General features: G+C 44.2%; 2 protein-coding genes across 9 annotated transcripts in view; one reads left to right on the top strand and one right to left on the bottom strand.

The window, feature by feature from the left end:
• Positions 1-10,011, top strand: part of PRKAG2 (protein kinase AMP-activated non-catalytic subunit gamma 2) — a 265,728-nt gene extending 255,717 nt beyond the window's left edge. For 5 of the 8 annotated variants that reach the window (XM_053609114.1, XM_053609113.1, XM_053609112.1 and 2 more), the window contains 4 exons: positions 930-1,076; positions 4,874-4,967; positions 8,030-8,101; positions 8,760-10,011. In XM_053609114.1, the coding sequence (XP_053465089.1) occupies positions 930-1,076; positions 4,874-4,967; positions 8,030-8,101; positions 8,760-8,791 (345 nt within the window). In that variant the 3' untranslated portion in view covers positions 8,792-10,011. The remainder of the gene's footprint in view (positions 1-929; positions 1,077-4,873; positions 4,968-8,029; positions 8,102-8,759) is intronic. The other 3 variants (XM_053609120.1, XM_053609117.1, XM_053609115.1) reach the window with 1 other exon arrangement.
• The window catches only part of LOC128598422 (uncharacterized), a 34,066-nt gene continuing 26,921 nt past the window's right edge, over positions 9,665-16,809 (bottom strand). Inside the window, exons 3-6 of the mRNA XM_053608752.1 lie at positions 14,315-14,374; positions 13,334-14,140; positions 11,440-11,517; positions 9,665-10,266 (exon numbers count right to left, since the gene is read on the bottom strand). Of these exons, the coding sequence (XP_053464727.1) occupies positions 11,491-11,517; positions 13,334-14,140; positions 14,315-14,374 (894 nt within the window). The 3' untranslated portion in view covers positions 9,665-10,266; positions 11,440-11,490. The remainder of the gene's footprint in view (positions 10,267-11,439; positions 11,518-13,333; positions 14,141-14,314; positions 14,375-16,809) is intronic.

Here is a 16,809-nt window from a genome sequence, read left to right as displayed (position 1 = left end):
GTTCTAAAGAAGACAAGGGAATAGACTCTGATAGCCCCAAACGTGCACACCATTTTTTTTTGCCACAATATTGACTCCTCTTCCATTAGCTTTGGCAGCTGACTCAATCTTTTTGATTCATTCTGTTCTGTTCAACATAATAGACATCGGGAAATATGTTTATTGATATTTTGGTTCAGTGGGACCCTCTAAATTAATCAGAGCCCTGAGAAGCTGTTAGGATCTGTAGGGCTGGACTTGTCAGGCCTGTTCTTCCTCCATGGTCACTTGATCCCAGTGGTCCCCTAAAGCCTTCCCAGCAAAACCTTGTTCCCTGGTGAGCTTGTTGAAAAAGTCTGTTGATGCAGGTTCTGTGTCCTGTGGCCTTGTTACCCTTAGCATCAGGGGTGTCCAACCTTTTTTTTCCTCTGTTGCACAGTGGAAGAATAAGAGTTGTCTTGGGCCACACAGTAAACATACAAACGTATTCACCAAAAGAAAAAAAAAAAAAGTCCATGCATAATTTTTCTGATATCTGACAAAAGAAACAAGATAACAAAAGAAAAGATAAAGAAATTCCTCAGAAAATCAGCATGCAGCCCACTGTCCAAATGCTGGACACCCCTTATACACGTTAGTCCACATCTCCAAAGATTTTATTCACGTTGGCATGAAGCATTAGAGGGTGAGAGTGGGAGAAAGCTTTGTGCTGTCAGAATTTAACACTGTTGCCTCATACTGCAGACATACCTCAGAATATCAGATCTTTAGTTACGCTTGACCAGCGACACAGCAGTACTGATGGCATATTGTAAGCTGAAACAAGAGAACTTGGGACGTGCAGTGGTACTGAATTAAAGTTTTTAAAAATCAGGTTGTCTTAAGCTTACTAATTTTGGCGATTAACGTGAATTGAAATGAAAGGCTGTAATTTATTCTCTTTATTACAGAATCTTGCTGCTGAGAAAACATACAATAACCTAGATATCACGGTGACCCAGGCCCTTCAGCACCGTTCGCAGTATTTTGAAGGTGTCGTGAAGTGCAATAAGCTGGAGATACTGGAGGCCATTGTGGACAGGATCGTCAGGGCAGAGGTGAGGCAGCTCCGAGACTGCTGTCCCCCGTCACACTGCAGCAGCTAGTAAGGGGATAGTGCCTGGGAAGCTCCAGTCACAGGAAAGGGCCCGCGAGGCTCCCTTCAGGCCAGCCAGTAGCATTCTGTCCCTGTCCCAGAACCTGGCATGCCACTTGGCACACAGTAGGAGATCCCTAAGGATTAGTTGAGTTTAATTGAATTTGTAAATCCTGATGTCCTAGTTGAATCAAATAAACTAGTAAGATACAGTCATAGTTTAAAAATATATACTTGAGAAAACAAAAAGCTACCTAGAAGCTTTAAGTTCCATTAGAACAGTGGTTCTCATTAGAACAATTCAGAGTTCAAAATGTGTAATGTGTATGATCTTAATAAAAGTGAGTGAAAAATCGGTAAAATAAAGCTTAAAGTAATTTTCTCTTTCCTCTTCGCTGCTTTAGATAAATAGTAAATGGTGTGGTAATTCTCCATCTCCCATCCCTCGCCATCCGCGTCCTCCTTCCTTGCTGATAGTTGGAGTTTGCCTTGTATGGCATGTCTAAATGAGCATACCTTTTCCCAATATCATTTAGTTTTTTTCTTGTTAGAGAAGAATAGGGATGTTATCTGGCATCACAGAGCTGTCCCTTTCAACAGCCCTGGTTTTTAGGAACCCACTCAGCTCCCCTTTGACTGCATGTTCGAGAATTCCGCCCCACTCTGTCGTGTCTGTGTTAACTGACCAGCTTCAGCTGGCACAGCTTTTAACATGTTTCACTACAGTCTTTCTCTTTTTTTCTACTCACATTTAATTTCTGTTGCTACTTGTTTCCCAGCGGGTTTTAATTGACTTAGGAATATGTCTTGACTTTTTTCTTCATTAAAATTCTTCCACAAGATGACTCCTTACAGAGGGACAAAAACCAGATTTTAGCGTTAATGTAGTTGGAAGGAGGCTATACCATATCAGTAGCGATTCCGTTTATTCATATGATGTGAACATAGCACTAACTTTTGATACCTCAGGCAAGGAACATATGTAAGATTAGACGCAGCTACAGATGACAAAATATTGTTGGTGACCATTTCTATCTGGTAAAATTACTTAATTCTCTGGGTGAGATGGTTTCCCGTGATCTTCACTAGTTTAAAAGGTAGTTATTTAATTACTATCACTGAATTTCTCTTATTTTGTTATTATCACTGAGTGTTAACAAAATGCATAGTGTAGAATATAAAGCATTCTCTGATTTTAGATACAAACCATCATTTTAGTTTACAATTATAGTTCATAAATAATTCTGTAGTATTATATCACAGGATTATTAAAGAACCTAAAAGTTTTTTTAGAGAAAGTTGTAAAAGAAATTTATGTGGGCTCAGTGCCCATAGCTCAGTGAGTAGGGCGCTGGCCACATACACTGACACTGGCAGGTTCAAGCCCAGCCCAGGCCTGCTAAGCAATGACAACTGCAACCAAAAAACAGCTGGGCGTTGTGGCAGGCGCCTATAGTCCCAGCTACTCTGGAGGCTGAGGCAAGAGAATCGCTTAAGCCCAAGAGTTTGAGGTTGCTATGAACTATGACACCAGGACACTCTACCGAGGGTGACATAGTAAGGCTCTGTTTCAAAAAAAAAAGAAAAAAATTTATGTGGATTGCTGTGAGAAGATGTCCAAGGGATTTGGGGTATTTTGGGGTTTGGTTTGGTTTCTACCTAAAACAAGCCATGATGTCAGAAACATCGCCAACACAGTATCATTAGAGACAAAATGTAAAAACAGAATTTCCCTCTCTCTTTCTGCCTCCTTCCTGTTTCCCCATTTTTTACTGGGGGTATAACTCTTCAGTACAGAGTGGATCTCCCTGGTAACCAGCGAGCATGTGGTTGGCACAGGCCTGAGTTCTAAAGCTTTTCGATCAGAACAGCAGTGATACACTCACTCCTTACCTGAGGCAAGGATGCTTTGTTAAAATAATTCCTCAGAATGTTCTCCATTTATGAAATATTTTAGAGTAGAAAAATAAGGATGAATGTAATCCATTTCACTTTATTATAGCTAATTTATCTACTTGGGTATCATTCTTTTTTTTTTTTTTATTTAAACTTCATAGAGAAAAGACACTCCAGAAAATAAAAAACCATCAAAGAACAGTAACCATATTTATTAGTTTCCATGCTCATTTAGACTTCGTTCCCATGTAAAACAAGTATCTGATAGTTTTTAGAAACCAAGATAAACTTTAAAAAGTTAAAACTGTTTTAAGGTAATATATACTGGACATGGTGGCTCACACCTGTAATCCCAGCACTCTGGGAGGCTAAGGTGGGAAGATAGCTTGAGCCGAGGAGTTCAAGACCAGTATGGACAACATAGCAACCCCATCTCTACAATAAAATTTTTTTTTTTTTTTTTTTTTTTTTTTGACCAGGGCCAGGTTCGTACCTGCCACCTCTGGTATATGGGGCCAGTGCCCTATTCCTTTGGGCCACAGGCACCGCTCTACAATAATTTTTTTTTTTTTTTAAAATAGCCAGGCAGGGCAGCCCCTGTGGCTCAGTGGGTAGGGGCATCAGCCCCATATACCGAAGGTGGCGGGTTCAAACCCGGCCCCGGCCCACTGCAACAAAAAATAGCCAGGCATTATGGCAGATGCCTGTAGTCCCAGCTACTCAGGAGACTGAGGCAAGAGAATTGCCTAAGCCCAAGAGTTGGAGGTTGTGAGCTGTAACACCACAGCACTCTACGGAGTGCGATAAAGTCGGAGGGCCATAAAGTGAGACTATGTCTCTAAAAAAAAAAAAAAAAATTAGCCAGGCAGCCCAGGCCCTGTGGCTTAAATCCTAGTACTCTGGGAAGCTAAAGCAGGAGGATCACTTGAGCTCAGGAGTTTGAAACCAGCCTGAGCAAGAGCTAGATCTGTCTCTAATAAATAACATTGTGGCAGGCACCTATAGTCTAGCTACTCAGGAAACAGGAGGATCATTTGAGCCCAGGAGTTTGAGGTTGCTGTAAGCTATGCTGACACCCTGGCACTCTACCCTGGAGGACAGAGTAAGACTCTGTCTTAAAGAAGAAAAAAAAAATTAGCCAAGCATAGTGACACACACCTGTAGTACCAGCTACTCAGGAGGCTAAGGTAGGAGAACCACTAGAGCCCAGGAGTTCAAAGCTGCTGTGAGCTATGATTCTACCCATGTACTCCAGCTTGAGTGACAGTGAGACCCTGTCTCTAAAAAGAATTAAAATTTTTTTTAAATGTTTAATTTTTAAAGAATATTATAGCTAAATTTTACTATTACTATTTTGAAATTTGAAAACTCAGCAGGACAGAGCTAGCTCATTTTTCTCAGAAGTTGTCAAGCAGATTAGCGGTGCATTTTAACATTAGAGCCAAAGATCTTTATGTGGCTCTATCCACTGTTGCTCCCTCTCATTTGTGGATATAGTCATCATTTAAGTGCATGAATGACATTTTTCCAGTGTCCTTTTCTTTGAGACTGTCTCATGCTGTTGTCCCACAGCTCACAGCAACCTCAAAGTCCTGGGCTCAAAAGAGCCTCTCACCTCAGCCTTCCAAGTAACTGGGACTATAGGCGCCCACCACAATACCCTGCTAGTTTTTCTGTTTTTAGTAGAAATGGAGTCTCACTCTTACTTAGGCTGATCTCAAACTCCTAAGCTCAAGCAAACCACCCGCCTCAGCCTCCCAGAGTACCGAGATTACAGGCGTGAGCCATCACTCCTGGCATAGTGTCCATTTTAAAACTTACTAGTTTACCTTTACATGTGACATGCTTTTCTCTTCTCTATAGGTCCATCGTCTAGTGGTGGTGAACGAAGCTGACAGTATCGTGGGCATTATTTCCCTGTCAGACATCCTGCAAGCCCTGATACTCACCCCAGCAGGTAGAGTGCTGAGAGCTGACCTGCGCAGTCAGAGGCTGGGAGGGTGGGCGGTAGCACAGTTAAGTGCTTGCATTTAAATAGCCCTTTCTCCACCATTATGTACACATCAAGGCTTTATATGCATTAATTGGTAAACCATTTCATTTCTATTTTAACATTGTAATGTTCTCCTCGGGTGAGAAAAGTTTATAGAAAGCATCTGGGGCGGCGCCTGTGGCTCAAGGAGTAGGGCGCCAGCCCCATATGCTGAGGGTGGCAGGTTCAAGCCAGGCCCCGGCCAAAACTGCAAAAAAAAAAAAAAAAAAAGCAAGCATCTGACATGGGAGTGGCCCCTCTGTGCCCAGGAACACCTGGATGATGGGGTACCCATTGCCATGTTCTTCATAACCTTTCCCATGAAAGAGTTAAGCTTTGCTTTATTGGAGGGCTACCAACCAGAAAACACAGAGGGACGTCCTTTGGGTTCTAGCTATTAAAACCTTCATCTTTCCCTTAGAAAAGAAGAAAGAAAGACATGTGTTCTGAGTATATAAAACAAAATACCTAAACACAATGTTTCTCCATTGATACCATATAGAAATTATAATAATTACCAAATGGAGCTGTGGCTAACCTCATTTTCTACCAGATTCACTTTGAGCAAGCTCTCAAGATCCCAGATGGTTAGACAGGAGCAGAGACAGGAAGAACTGGCTTTTCTCTGGTGTCACATCTTTGGCCTTCAGAGTTCTTAAGCTGCCAGCCTTACCTGCCTTCCTTTCCTTTCCTCTTCTTCCCATTCCTTCTCTCCCCAGCCCCAGTCAAGTAGGAATAACCCAGCCTTTGACAGGGCCACACAGCCCTAAGTCCAAGATACGAAGCTACGTAGCATGTCCTTTGAACTCTCAGAGGTCAGATATTAAATAATGCATATACTACAGTATTGATTTTCTTCAGTTCAGAAATCAAACTCAGCTAGGACTAGTTTTTATAATTAGTCTATAACCTAAAAATACCCACTCTAAAGAAAACTTCATCACCTGCAAAAAACATGTCTTACTCACCAAACAAGAATACCAAGAGATTGTTGGCTCAGCGCCTGTGGCTCAAGCAGCTAGGCGCCAGCCACATACACCTGAGCTGGTGGGTTTGCATCCAGCCCGGGCCCGCCAAACAATGATGGCTGCAACTAAAAAATAGCCGGGCGTTGTGGCAGCTGCCTGTAGACCCAGCTACTTGGGAGGCGAAGGCAGAAGAATTGCTTGAGCCCAGAAGTTGGAGGTTGCTGTGAGCTGTGATGCCACATTACTCTACCCAGGGCAACAGCTTGAGGCTCTGTCTCAAAAAAAACAAAAAGGAATACCAAGAGATTGCAGTAGAGTAGTGATTTTCACAAGTGCTCCTCAGAATGTTCAGTTTGGGGCCCCACCCCACATTTGCTGGATCAGAAATGCTAGAGATGGGGTCTGATGCAGTCATTTCCAACTTCAAGTGTCAAAGAACCTGAAACTCATAATAATCTTTATGATCACAAAATAGTAACTATATGAATGTAAGATTGTTGGTCTTATTATTTGTATACCTAAAACTGGAAATAATTCAAATATACATCAAAAGAAGGATAAATTAGGTATATTCATTCAATGGAATACAGCATTGAAAATGAACAATATAGGCTGGGAACAGTGGTTCACACCTGTAATCCTAGCACTTTTGAGAGGCTGAGAAAAGAGGATCCCTTGAACTTAGGAGTTTGAGACCAGCCTGAGCAAGAGTGAGACCCCTGTCTCTATTAAAAATAGAAAAATTAGCTGGGCATGGTGGCAGGCACCTGTAGTCCCAGCTACTTGAGAAGCTGAGGCAGGAGGATCACTTGAACCCAGGAGTCTGAGGCTGAGGCTATGGCCCTATAACCCAGGTAACTAGAGTGGGACTCTATCTGAAAGAAAGGGAGGAAGGGAAGGAAGAAAAAGAAGAAAGGAAATGAATACCCCTAGCTATATTCAACAGTGGAAGAATCTCACAAGTTTGTTGAGCAAAGGAAGCTGGACTAACCCATACAATGCTGCAACATGTATCTAACTTTCCAAGTAGCCATAACACTATAGCACCTTCATACCGTTAGGAAAAGGCCTCTTCTCTGGACAGATTTATCCCCTCAGGTACATAACTCGGCACCTTCAGAAAAAGATACCCTTTCCAGGTAGCCAGCTATGGACCAAGCACACAATTTATCCAGCAGAGTTAGGCTGACTTTCAGCTCCCATCTGTCCCTTTGGCCAAGATTCTTTGGTCACTACAAACTCAGGGTAAATAAGTGATTCATCCTCTTTTGCCTTGGTGTCTCAGTCCATAAGAATGAGAAGGTTGGACCAAATGAGTTCAAATTTCCATCCAGATTGGGTATTTCAAAAGTTCTGAGTAAGTTCAGTGCTCCTCCTGTCTCTTGGTACAGGGAAGAATCTATTTCCAACTGAAGTTTGAAACGTATGTTACCATAGAAATCATGCCATAAAGATAGGGAGGCTGGATTGGAACTCTTAATAGTACAGTGTATATAACACTGTTTGTTGAGGAAAAAAGCATTCTGTGCTCCTCATACCTCAGTTACAAGTGAACATTTGGTGTGCAATGCCCTTGGGACTCAGGCGAGGCCCGCTCCTGATCTTCGGCACTGGGCGTGTCCCTGTGTGCTCCAGGCAGCACCACAAGAGCAGCCAGCAAGGCAGCCAGCACTGTCGGTCCCCAGCTGGTTCCACCACAGGACAGCTGCTGAATGTGGCCAAGTTATTTCACCTGGGTTAGCCTCAGTTTCTTCTACAGAGTGAGCAGGCTGCTGAAGGTCCATTTCCCTCCTAAGATACCACAAGATGAAATGAAAAACTTGAGTGAAAGCTATTAGTGCACAGTAAAGCGCTGCCAGGTGGATATTTATGGAATGATCAGTAAGAGGCATTTTTTAGAAGTGTCCATGATCATGTGATTAAAAGATACTGGTGCTGATGGTTTTCACCAGATAATTGTCACAATTCACTCATTAAGGTTACTGGCTCAATAAGGAACATTTTCTCTTTTTCAAATAGCTTTCCACAAGAGTTCACTGTCGAATTCAGACTGTCCAAAGGAACTTAAGTATCTACGCAGGCATCTAATGAGTAAGCGATCTGATAACAGTAGCTGTAACTTTTTAGCCACTTATTCTAATAGATTCTTTTTTTTTCTTTTTTTTTTTTTGTGGTTTTTGGCCAGGGCTGGGTTTGAACCTGCCACTTCCGGCATATGGGATCAGTGCCCTACTCCTCGAGCCACAGGCACCGCCCTCTAATAGATTCTTAATCTCTTTTGAAAGTCTAATGTCTGTTGGAAAAAATAGAGAAAATACTATGATGAGAAAAATAGTTCTCCCTTCCAACCCATTTTGAAATGTCCTGGCCAGATACTTGCAGGTATTATGTGAAATTATCCTTAGAAATGTTATAATGATTTTTACATGTAATCTGCAAAACTGAATTACCTTATAGTCTCCAAAACATTATCTATACATTTCTTTTTAGATTTTTTTTAGCAATGGAACCTTTTTTTTTTCCTCTTCATTGAGTCTTACATATTTAGAATATAGATCAGGACTACAGGCCTGGAGAGTGGGAGAGGGCGTGGGGGGCTGGGGGCCACCTGTCTTTCCCACTCCTACCTTTTCCAAAGTCTCTGGGTCATTCACCCAAGGAACTGCTTGAAACAGGGTGCAACTACTGATGTAGAGAACCCTGCCGTCAGCAGGAGCATTGAAACTTTCCTTTTCCATCCCACTGACAGGTGCCAAACAAAGGGAGACGGAAACAGAATGACCACCGTGAATGTAGATGCCCTCATAAGAGAACTTGAACAAAGTTTCTGGGTCACATTTTGCCTCATGAACACTGGCTGCAATAGAACAGAGTAAAATGGTTAAGAATGTATATCGGGGTTTAATAATGGGTATTTTTTCCAGTGATGTTGAAACTAAACATAAAAAAGAAAGATTTTTATGTGCTTGAAGATTCAGGCTTGCATTAAAAGACTGTTTTCAGACCTTTGTCTGAAGGATTTTAAATGCTGTATGTCATTAAAGTGCACTGTGTCCTGAAATTTTTATTACTTTTCATTTCAAAGAATTCATTGGTGTCGGACAGGTGATGTGACATAAGGTGGGCGCACGGCGTGCTCGGATCTCAGTGCCTTATGTCCGGACACAGCAATACGCCATCACCCGCCCACTGCAGCTGGAGCGCACACGTGTGGAGCCATGCCGAGCTTGAGTGTGGAAGTCTTTGAACCTTTTACCAAATCAGTTTGTTTTCATTAGATTTGTCCAAAAGTTGTAATTTGAATATAAGTACTTTTAAAACTTTTAACAACACTTTTATGTTTAAGTGTTTTGTTCTAAGCTACTGTGTAAACAGGGCTGCTTTATAACAGCTTTATTTATTTTTACTTTCATCCAATTTTTACACCTCTTTTGGTGGTTAAACTTCACCAGATCCATTAATAAACTCTCAGTTGTTATTTTTAAATGGCAGATTTCTCACTACTTAAGTTGGGGGTTTTGGGGGGGTTTTTTTGCAGTTTTTGGCCAGGGCTGGGTTTGACCCCACCACCCCCGGCATATGGGGCTGGCGCCCTACCCCTTTGAGCCACAGGCGCCTCCCCACTACTTAAGTTGGGATCTGGAAAGGATATGATTTTTAAAATAGCCACCGTTGGGTTTTAAAAGCAGAGGTTTCTAAGAGCACGTGGGGAGACAGGCTGTGGTCAGGAAGAAGCCAAGTGCCGGGAAGATGTCTATTTTTTTCTTGTGTATTGAAATGTAAAATCATGATCTGTGTATGATTGCTGATGCGATTGTTTTTGTAAATTTCATTGTGGCATATACAGTATTGTCATCTGGTTGAAGAGAAACAATGTTTCTTGATGTAAGTGCTCTGAAAATGTTGACACTGTATATACATATGAGGATGGTTTGGTTTTTTGTTCTTTGGGTTTTTTTTTTTTTTTCAGATTGAAAAATTAAAATAAATCCTGCTATCTACCATTGTTTTAAAGTTATTCTTTAAAATACTTTATATTTCAGCACATATTAAAATCCTACATCCACTTTTCCGTTTAGATCTTTTTCTTCATATAAAGCAGCACATAAATTTTCATCTCCTTTTTTCCACCATCAGAATAAAAACCTTAAAAATTTAATCCATAAACTCTGTATCTCTCCATTATTAAATATGAACATATTTCATTAAACATTACCACAATTTTCTTGTGCTGAGGTATCAATTTTTTCATTTCCCTGTAGGCCAAAGAAGAGAGAGAGAACATAGGTGGGTGTTTTCCCCATAGAAACAAAAGTGGTTGTGATTTAAGCTAATGGTAACATTTGGGAGAAAGGAAAAAAGTCACAAAGCTGCTAACATTAACACAACACAGTTTTTTGTTGGTTTTGGGGTGTTTTGTTTTTTTTTTTTTTGTTTTTGAGACAGAGTCACCCTGGGTAGAGCTCAGAGCTCACAGCATCCTCAGACTCTCCTGGGCTTGAGCGGTCTTCTTGCGTCAGCCTTGTGAGCAGCTGGGACCACAGGCATGTATGACTATGTTCAACTAATTTATTTCTTCAGTAGAGACAAGATCTTGCTCTTGCTTTTGCTCAGGTTGGTCTCAAATCCCTGAGCTCAAGCTGTCCACCTTCTAGTACACTCTATGATGTTTGCACAATGGCACATTTCTGAATGCATCCTGGTCGGTAAGCAATACATGACTGTGACTACATAGCATATACAGCTATACACGTGATGTGGCATTGTATCTTTGCTTCCGAAATGGTTTGAGGGCCACTTAGACATATAATCGCCATGGCTCGGCTCAGTGAGTAGGGCACCAGCCACATACACCAAGGCTGGCAGGTTCGAGCCCAGCCCAGACCTGCTAAAACAAAAAATAGCCGGGCATTGTGGGGAGCGCCTGTACTCTGAGGCAAGAGAATCGCCTAAACCCAAGAGTTGGAGGTTGCTGTGAGCTGTGACATCACGGCACTCTACTAAGGGTGACACAGACTCTGTAAAAAAAAAAAAAAAATACAAAAGAGCCTTTTCTATTTCTATGAGGTGCACATCAGATCTCTGGTCTCCCATAAGTGTACTTTTGCAAGGTTTCTGAGCTGTGTAGACGTGTCAGGCACACCTAGTCTTGGAGAAGACCTTCTGCATGTGTGTCTTGGCTTTGGAGAAGCCTCTTCTCATTATTAGACTACAAGTCCTGCTATCCTCCTTTTTCCAACTAAAGGTTACCATTTGTTCCTAGAACATGATAAGAACTGGTTGTACTAAGTGCTCAGTGACTTTCTAAGAATAAGGAAAGGGGGCATTTTAAAGAAGGCCAAGTCTAATGAAAGGCCAAGTGTTCATTAATATTCACTGAAGGAAAGGTTTGAAGGGAATCTTAAATGATTTTAGGTATAAAAACCCACCTTAGAAATGCTTGCTGGACCAGTGAGCCTCAGACGTGTGTCCCAGCCTCATCAGTTGATGTTCTCGGGTCCTCTGTCCTGTGTGGAGAAGCCAGCAAGTGCCCTCAGCAGGCACCCCAGCCCACAGTCATGAGGAGCTGAGGGTGTCTCAGAGGATTGTTGTGAGCATTAAGTGGGTGATGAAAAAAAGCAAAAGCCTGTCAGATACCATGTCCTTTCTCAAAATTAAGGACATTCATTCTATTTAGTATTCTAATCTCTAGGGGGAGTTCATAATATAAATTTATTGAACTGATGAAATTTCTTACAATATTTTTTTTCAAAAAACATTTGCACAAGCAGTTAGTCTTCTAAATCAGTGGTTCCCAGGGGAGATTCTGTCCCCCAGGTACATCTGGCAATGTGGAGACATTTTTGGTTGTGAAGACTGGGGGCGGGGCATTGGGGTGTATATGCTGCAGGAGTCTGGTGGGTTGAAGCCAGGGATCCTGCTGAACACCCCACTGCACAGAACAGACCCCATAGCAAAGAGTTGTGAGGCCCAAAAGGTCAGTGTTAAGGTTACAACCCTTGCCCTAAACAATTAGAATCTTCTGGGTATTTTGGTGATACTTGTTATTTCGTGAGTCCACCTGTCTTTGGAAGAGAACTTTAGCAGCTAGCCTTTCTGGGAAAGGGAACAGTCGAAATAATCCACACAGAATTCCATATTTGCACCAAAAAGGGAATTTTGCTTTGTATAATTGCACTCTCAGGAGAAAATTCCTACCCATAGGGAAATACTTGAAGAGTAGTAAATTGTACTCAGTTATTCTACTTTTATAAAGAAACAAGCTCCAAAATTATTTTTCATACAAAATTCCCTGCAAAGGTGGCACATTTGTAAGTCTACACTATGCTTAAACCCTAAACTTGAACCCTAAACTTGAACTCCTAAACTTCTCTCTCCTTATGGATACTCACAGCCCCACTTATTTTTTGGACTAAACACATTACATGAAAGAATGTCCAACCTTTTGGCTTCTCTGCACCACATTGGAAGAATTGTCTCAGGCTACACATTAAATGTACAAACACTAACAAAAGCTGATGAGCAAGAAAATGGTATGTGTATAATTTTTGCGATATCCGCCACCCCAGATAAGCAAAAAAAGTCCTCATATAATCTGCAGGCGGCCCCCAGGCTGCAGGTTGGACACCCAAAGGGGCTCCACAGGGAGGTCTAGAAAAACAAATCAGGTACCCATCTAGACAGCTCTGAGAAGGAAGCACCGCTGCCCTCTGCCTAGGAAAGCCTTGCAGAGATATGAAAAGTCGCTGAAATCTTACCCTGATTTCAAGCCTGCATTTTCCCTCCCTGGGAATATTCCAACAAAATCCCCTGATTTCCTGCTCATTAGGGTGCACAGTCCTGGGCCTGTCCCCAGGGCCCTATAGTCAAAAAACAAGCCTATGAGGTTAAACATTTGAGAGCCGCAACCCCTTAGTTCGCATCTGTTCCTCCGTGCCTCCCTTGGTCACTCACCGGCACCTGTGCTCCCGTGACCGTTGGCAGAGCCGCGTCTGGGCAGCACCACGCCACCAACCAGCCACGCATCTCAGAGACCCAGGCGAACTCCTGTCACTTCCCACGGCCCCTCCCAGCCCTCACGCCAAGGCCGCACCAGCCGCGGCTTCCAGGCCTCCCTGGTGCCCTGAACCCCTACCCTCCACGTCGTCCCGAATACGGGTTTGTCCTCTGGAGAATCTGGCTTGTTCTGTTGCTTGTTTGCAAGATTTCATCAAAACCTCCAGGTTTCTGCTTCCCTGAGAACTCAGAGGAGCAGGCAACACCAGGCCCACTTCTCCACCCTGCTGCCCCTGAGACGGGTGCCCAAGTTGGGTAGGTGCTGACCTTGGCCCCAGCCGCCTCCCTCTCGCGCGACCTCCGGTCCCCGCCGGAACTCTGTGGCTCCCAGGGAGCGAGGCCGCAGGTGCACGCGGTTAAGGAGGGCTTCACGGATTCCTGCCTCCCTCCTTCCAAACTGCACCCTGTGGGAATATAAGAAACGCCCCAAAGCCGCGCCTTGAGCTTCTGGCCCACCACTACCCGAGTCACCCTTGCGGCCCGGTGGAAGCCTGCAGCGCGGGTGCCCCGAGGAGGCGTGAGAAGGGCCCCTGCCCGTGGCGCCCGCCCCGACCGTCCGTGCGCGCTGGACGCGCCCTCCGCAGCCCCGCGTGGCCTCCGCCGCCTGTCGCAGGTAGGGGACAGGGCGGCTGTCGGCAGGACCCCGCCTCCATCTCGGGCCGCCGAGCGCCAGGGTCGGCCTCTCGCCGCCCATCCGCCTCCGGGTTCACTCCCCAAACACAGCCGTCCTCGCCGCGCGCAGTCGGCGCCCGGGAAGGCGGGACTCTCGGCTTCGAGGCGCCCCGGAGGCGTCGCCTCCTCGCTCGGCCCCTGCTCCGTCTGCGGGTTCAGGCCGGTCCGGATCTGTTCGGGGCCCCGTGAAGTAACACTGGCGACTCCCCACACTGACAGACGCCGCCTTCCTCTGCGCCCCCCACCGCCTGCCGCGCGCCCGGCGCCAAGTGTCGCGGTCACTCCCCTCTCGCCTGTGACCGACTCCCAGCCTCTGGAGGCGGAGATTTCCTGCTTAGCGCTGCCAGGCATCACCAGGACACTGGAAAAAACCCTCACCTTGCTGAGCGTGCGTTTTCGCATCTGGAAAGTTGCAGAGAAGGAAAAATGTAAATGTGTGCGCACGCATACTGTTCGTTTGCGTAAGGACGCCTCATAAAGCCGAGGGACTAAAAAATAGTAAATGCCCTTGACATGGTGATCCCCTCCATCCTTCAAGGAGGGTGACAATATCCGATTCATCTCCTATCCTCTCACCCTGGCAAGGACCCGGCACAGCACGTGCCGGTGGCTGTCCGTTCGGTGTTTGGGGCCTGGCTGGCAAAGGCCAGAACATCCCCTAGGGTCACCAGGAGGCTGAAATGTCCGCTCACACGAAGCTTTGCCCTCTGTATTGCCAGTTTACTTGATACTTAGGCAGATGCCACATAATAAAGGGGGAAAAAATAAGGTAGAGCAATGTAAGGTCTAGATTCTAGAGCTTCACTGTTTCCTCTTCCCAGAATGTTCCCCCAGATATCAGCTAACTCTCTCACCTCCCTGAAGTCCTGTAGAAACCACACCTTGTTCTCGCCACAGACAATTAATAATTCTTACTAATAACAAATAAGAACACAAAGAAAAATAAAAGGAGGAGAAAAAGTTACAATCACTAAGAGGTTTTTCTTGCCAGGCACTCTGCCAGGTGCTTTGTATGTGTTTTTATTTTTATTAATTTTATTATATTTTATTTTTGAGGCCAGGTCTTGTTCTGTGGCCCAGGGTAGTTTCAGTGGTGTCATCACAACTCACTGCAGCCTCAAACTCCTGGGCTCAAGCAATCCCCCTGCCTCAGTCTCCCCAGTAGCTGGGACTACAAGTCAGAGCCACCACACCCAGCAATTTTGTCTGTTTGTTTGTTTTATTAGAGGTAGGGTCTCCCTATGTTACCCAAGCTGGTCTTAGAGTCCTGGTCTCAAGTGACCCTCCCATCTTTGTCCCCCCACCCCCAAGACACTGGGGTTATAGGAATGAGCCACAGTGCCAGCTCACAGTATCTTTTTTAATCTCCATACAATATCATGAAGTAGTCTTTATTATTAAAGTTGAGAATTTTTCCCAGTGTCTTGGTGGTGCCTGGCAGCGATAAGTTCATTTAGTTAACAGAAATGTTAACTAAAAGTTCATACTACTTCAGATTTGAGGTCTTTGAAACTGCCTAATTCCAAATCCTGTGCTCTTAATCCTATTTCTAAATGGCTATTATGAGTGAACTGTGTCCCCAAAAATGTTATGTTGAAGTCCTCACCTCCAGTTACCTAGGAATGTAACCTTATTTAGAAATTGGGTCTTTGAGGATGTAATAAAATTAAGATGAGGTAATTAAGGTGGGCTCTAATTTAATATGACTGGTGTCCTTATAAGAAAAGGAAAATTTGGACTTAGATGTTAGCCTGTTTTGTGCTGCTATAACAGAAGGCCCAAACTGAGCAGTTTTGAGCAATAGAAATGTATTTGGCTTATGGTACTGGAGGCTGGGAAGTCCAAGACGGAGGGGCTGCATCTGCTGAGAGCCTTTTTGCTGCATCACAACATGGCAGAAGGCACTGCATGGCAACAGGGCAAGAGGGGACTGGATGTGCTTTTGTAACAAACTCACTCGGGCGGCGCCTGTGGCTCAGTTGGTAGGGCGTGGGCCCCATATACCGAGGGTGGCAGGTTCAAACCCGGCCCCGGCCAAACTGCAACAAACTCACTCACCCATAAGGATATTAATCCATTCTGATCACCTCATAAAGGTCCCACATCTTAACACTCTTGCTGTGGTAGAGTAATCCTAGCACTCTGGGAGGCTGAGGTGGGTGGATTGCCTGAGCTCAGGAGTTCGAGATCAGCCTGAGCAACAGAAAGACCCCCCTCTCTAAAGTTTTCAACTCATAAACTTTGGGGGCTGTTCCATCCATAGCAGATGCCCAGAGAGAATACCATGTGACATCAGAGGCAGAGGTTGGAGTGATATGTCCACAAGCCAAGAAGCACCAAAATTGCCGCAACACCAAAAGCCAAGGGCACATGGAACAGATTCTCCCTTCAGAGGGAGTGTGACCCTGCTGACACCTTGATTTCAGACTTCTGGCCTCTACTACTGTGAAAGAATAAATTTCTGTTGTTTTAAGCTACCAAGTCTGTGATCATCCTCAGGGAGTGAACACAAATGCTTTCTTTGCAATCTATCTTACTGAAGTTTTTCTTCAGTACAAATTTAGTATTTTTACCCTTTTTTGCCATTAAGTGAGATCAAAGCCCAGATCTTAAAAATGGAGAAATCAGACCTAGGAAGCAGCAGAGTTGGCTGCCCATTAGTGCCTCTTCTCCCACCAGTGGGAGCCCATTTTTTCTTCCAAGGAGAACTTTATGTACCATGTCCCTATAGGGAAAAAAGGAAGTTGGAAGCAGAATTTAAGCTTCTCCTTCCTTGAGATTATCCATCTTAAATATATAATCAAAAAATAAGGGAATGGGTGCCAAGCTAAAAGAGCAAAGTCCTACACAGGAAAGGCTGGATGCCCTTGTTCTTTCACAAACTGTGACTTCATTTGCCTTTTAGGCTGATAGCTGAAGGGGGAAGGGGATCTACCAGTGCATCCTAGAAGGCATCAAATGTGCAGTCAGGGATGTCATCACGCACACCACACCTCACACACGCACACACACCCTGCATCTCTGAGGCTCAATTTCCAAGTCTGTAAAATGCAACAATAGGGCCTCCCTCT

Source organism: Nycticebus coucang, chromosome 11 (genome assembly GCF_027406575.1).
Source record: "Nycticebus coucang isolate mNycCou1 chromosome 11, mNycCou1.pri, whole genome shotgun sequence".
In the NCBI taxonomy this organism is placed as follows: Eukaryota; Metazoa; Chordata; class Mammalia; order Primates; family Lorisidae; genus Nycticebus; species Nycticebus coucang.
Note: the sequence above shows the minus strand (reverse complement) of the source record. Positions and strands in the feature narration are given on the sequence as shown.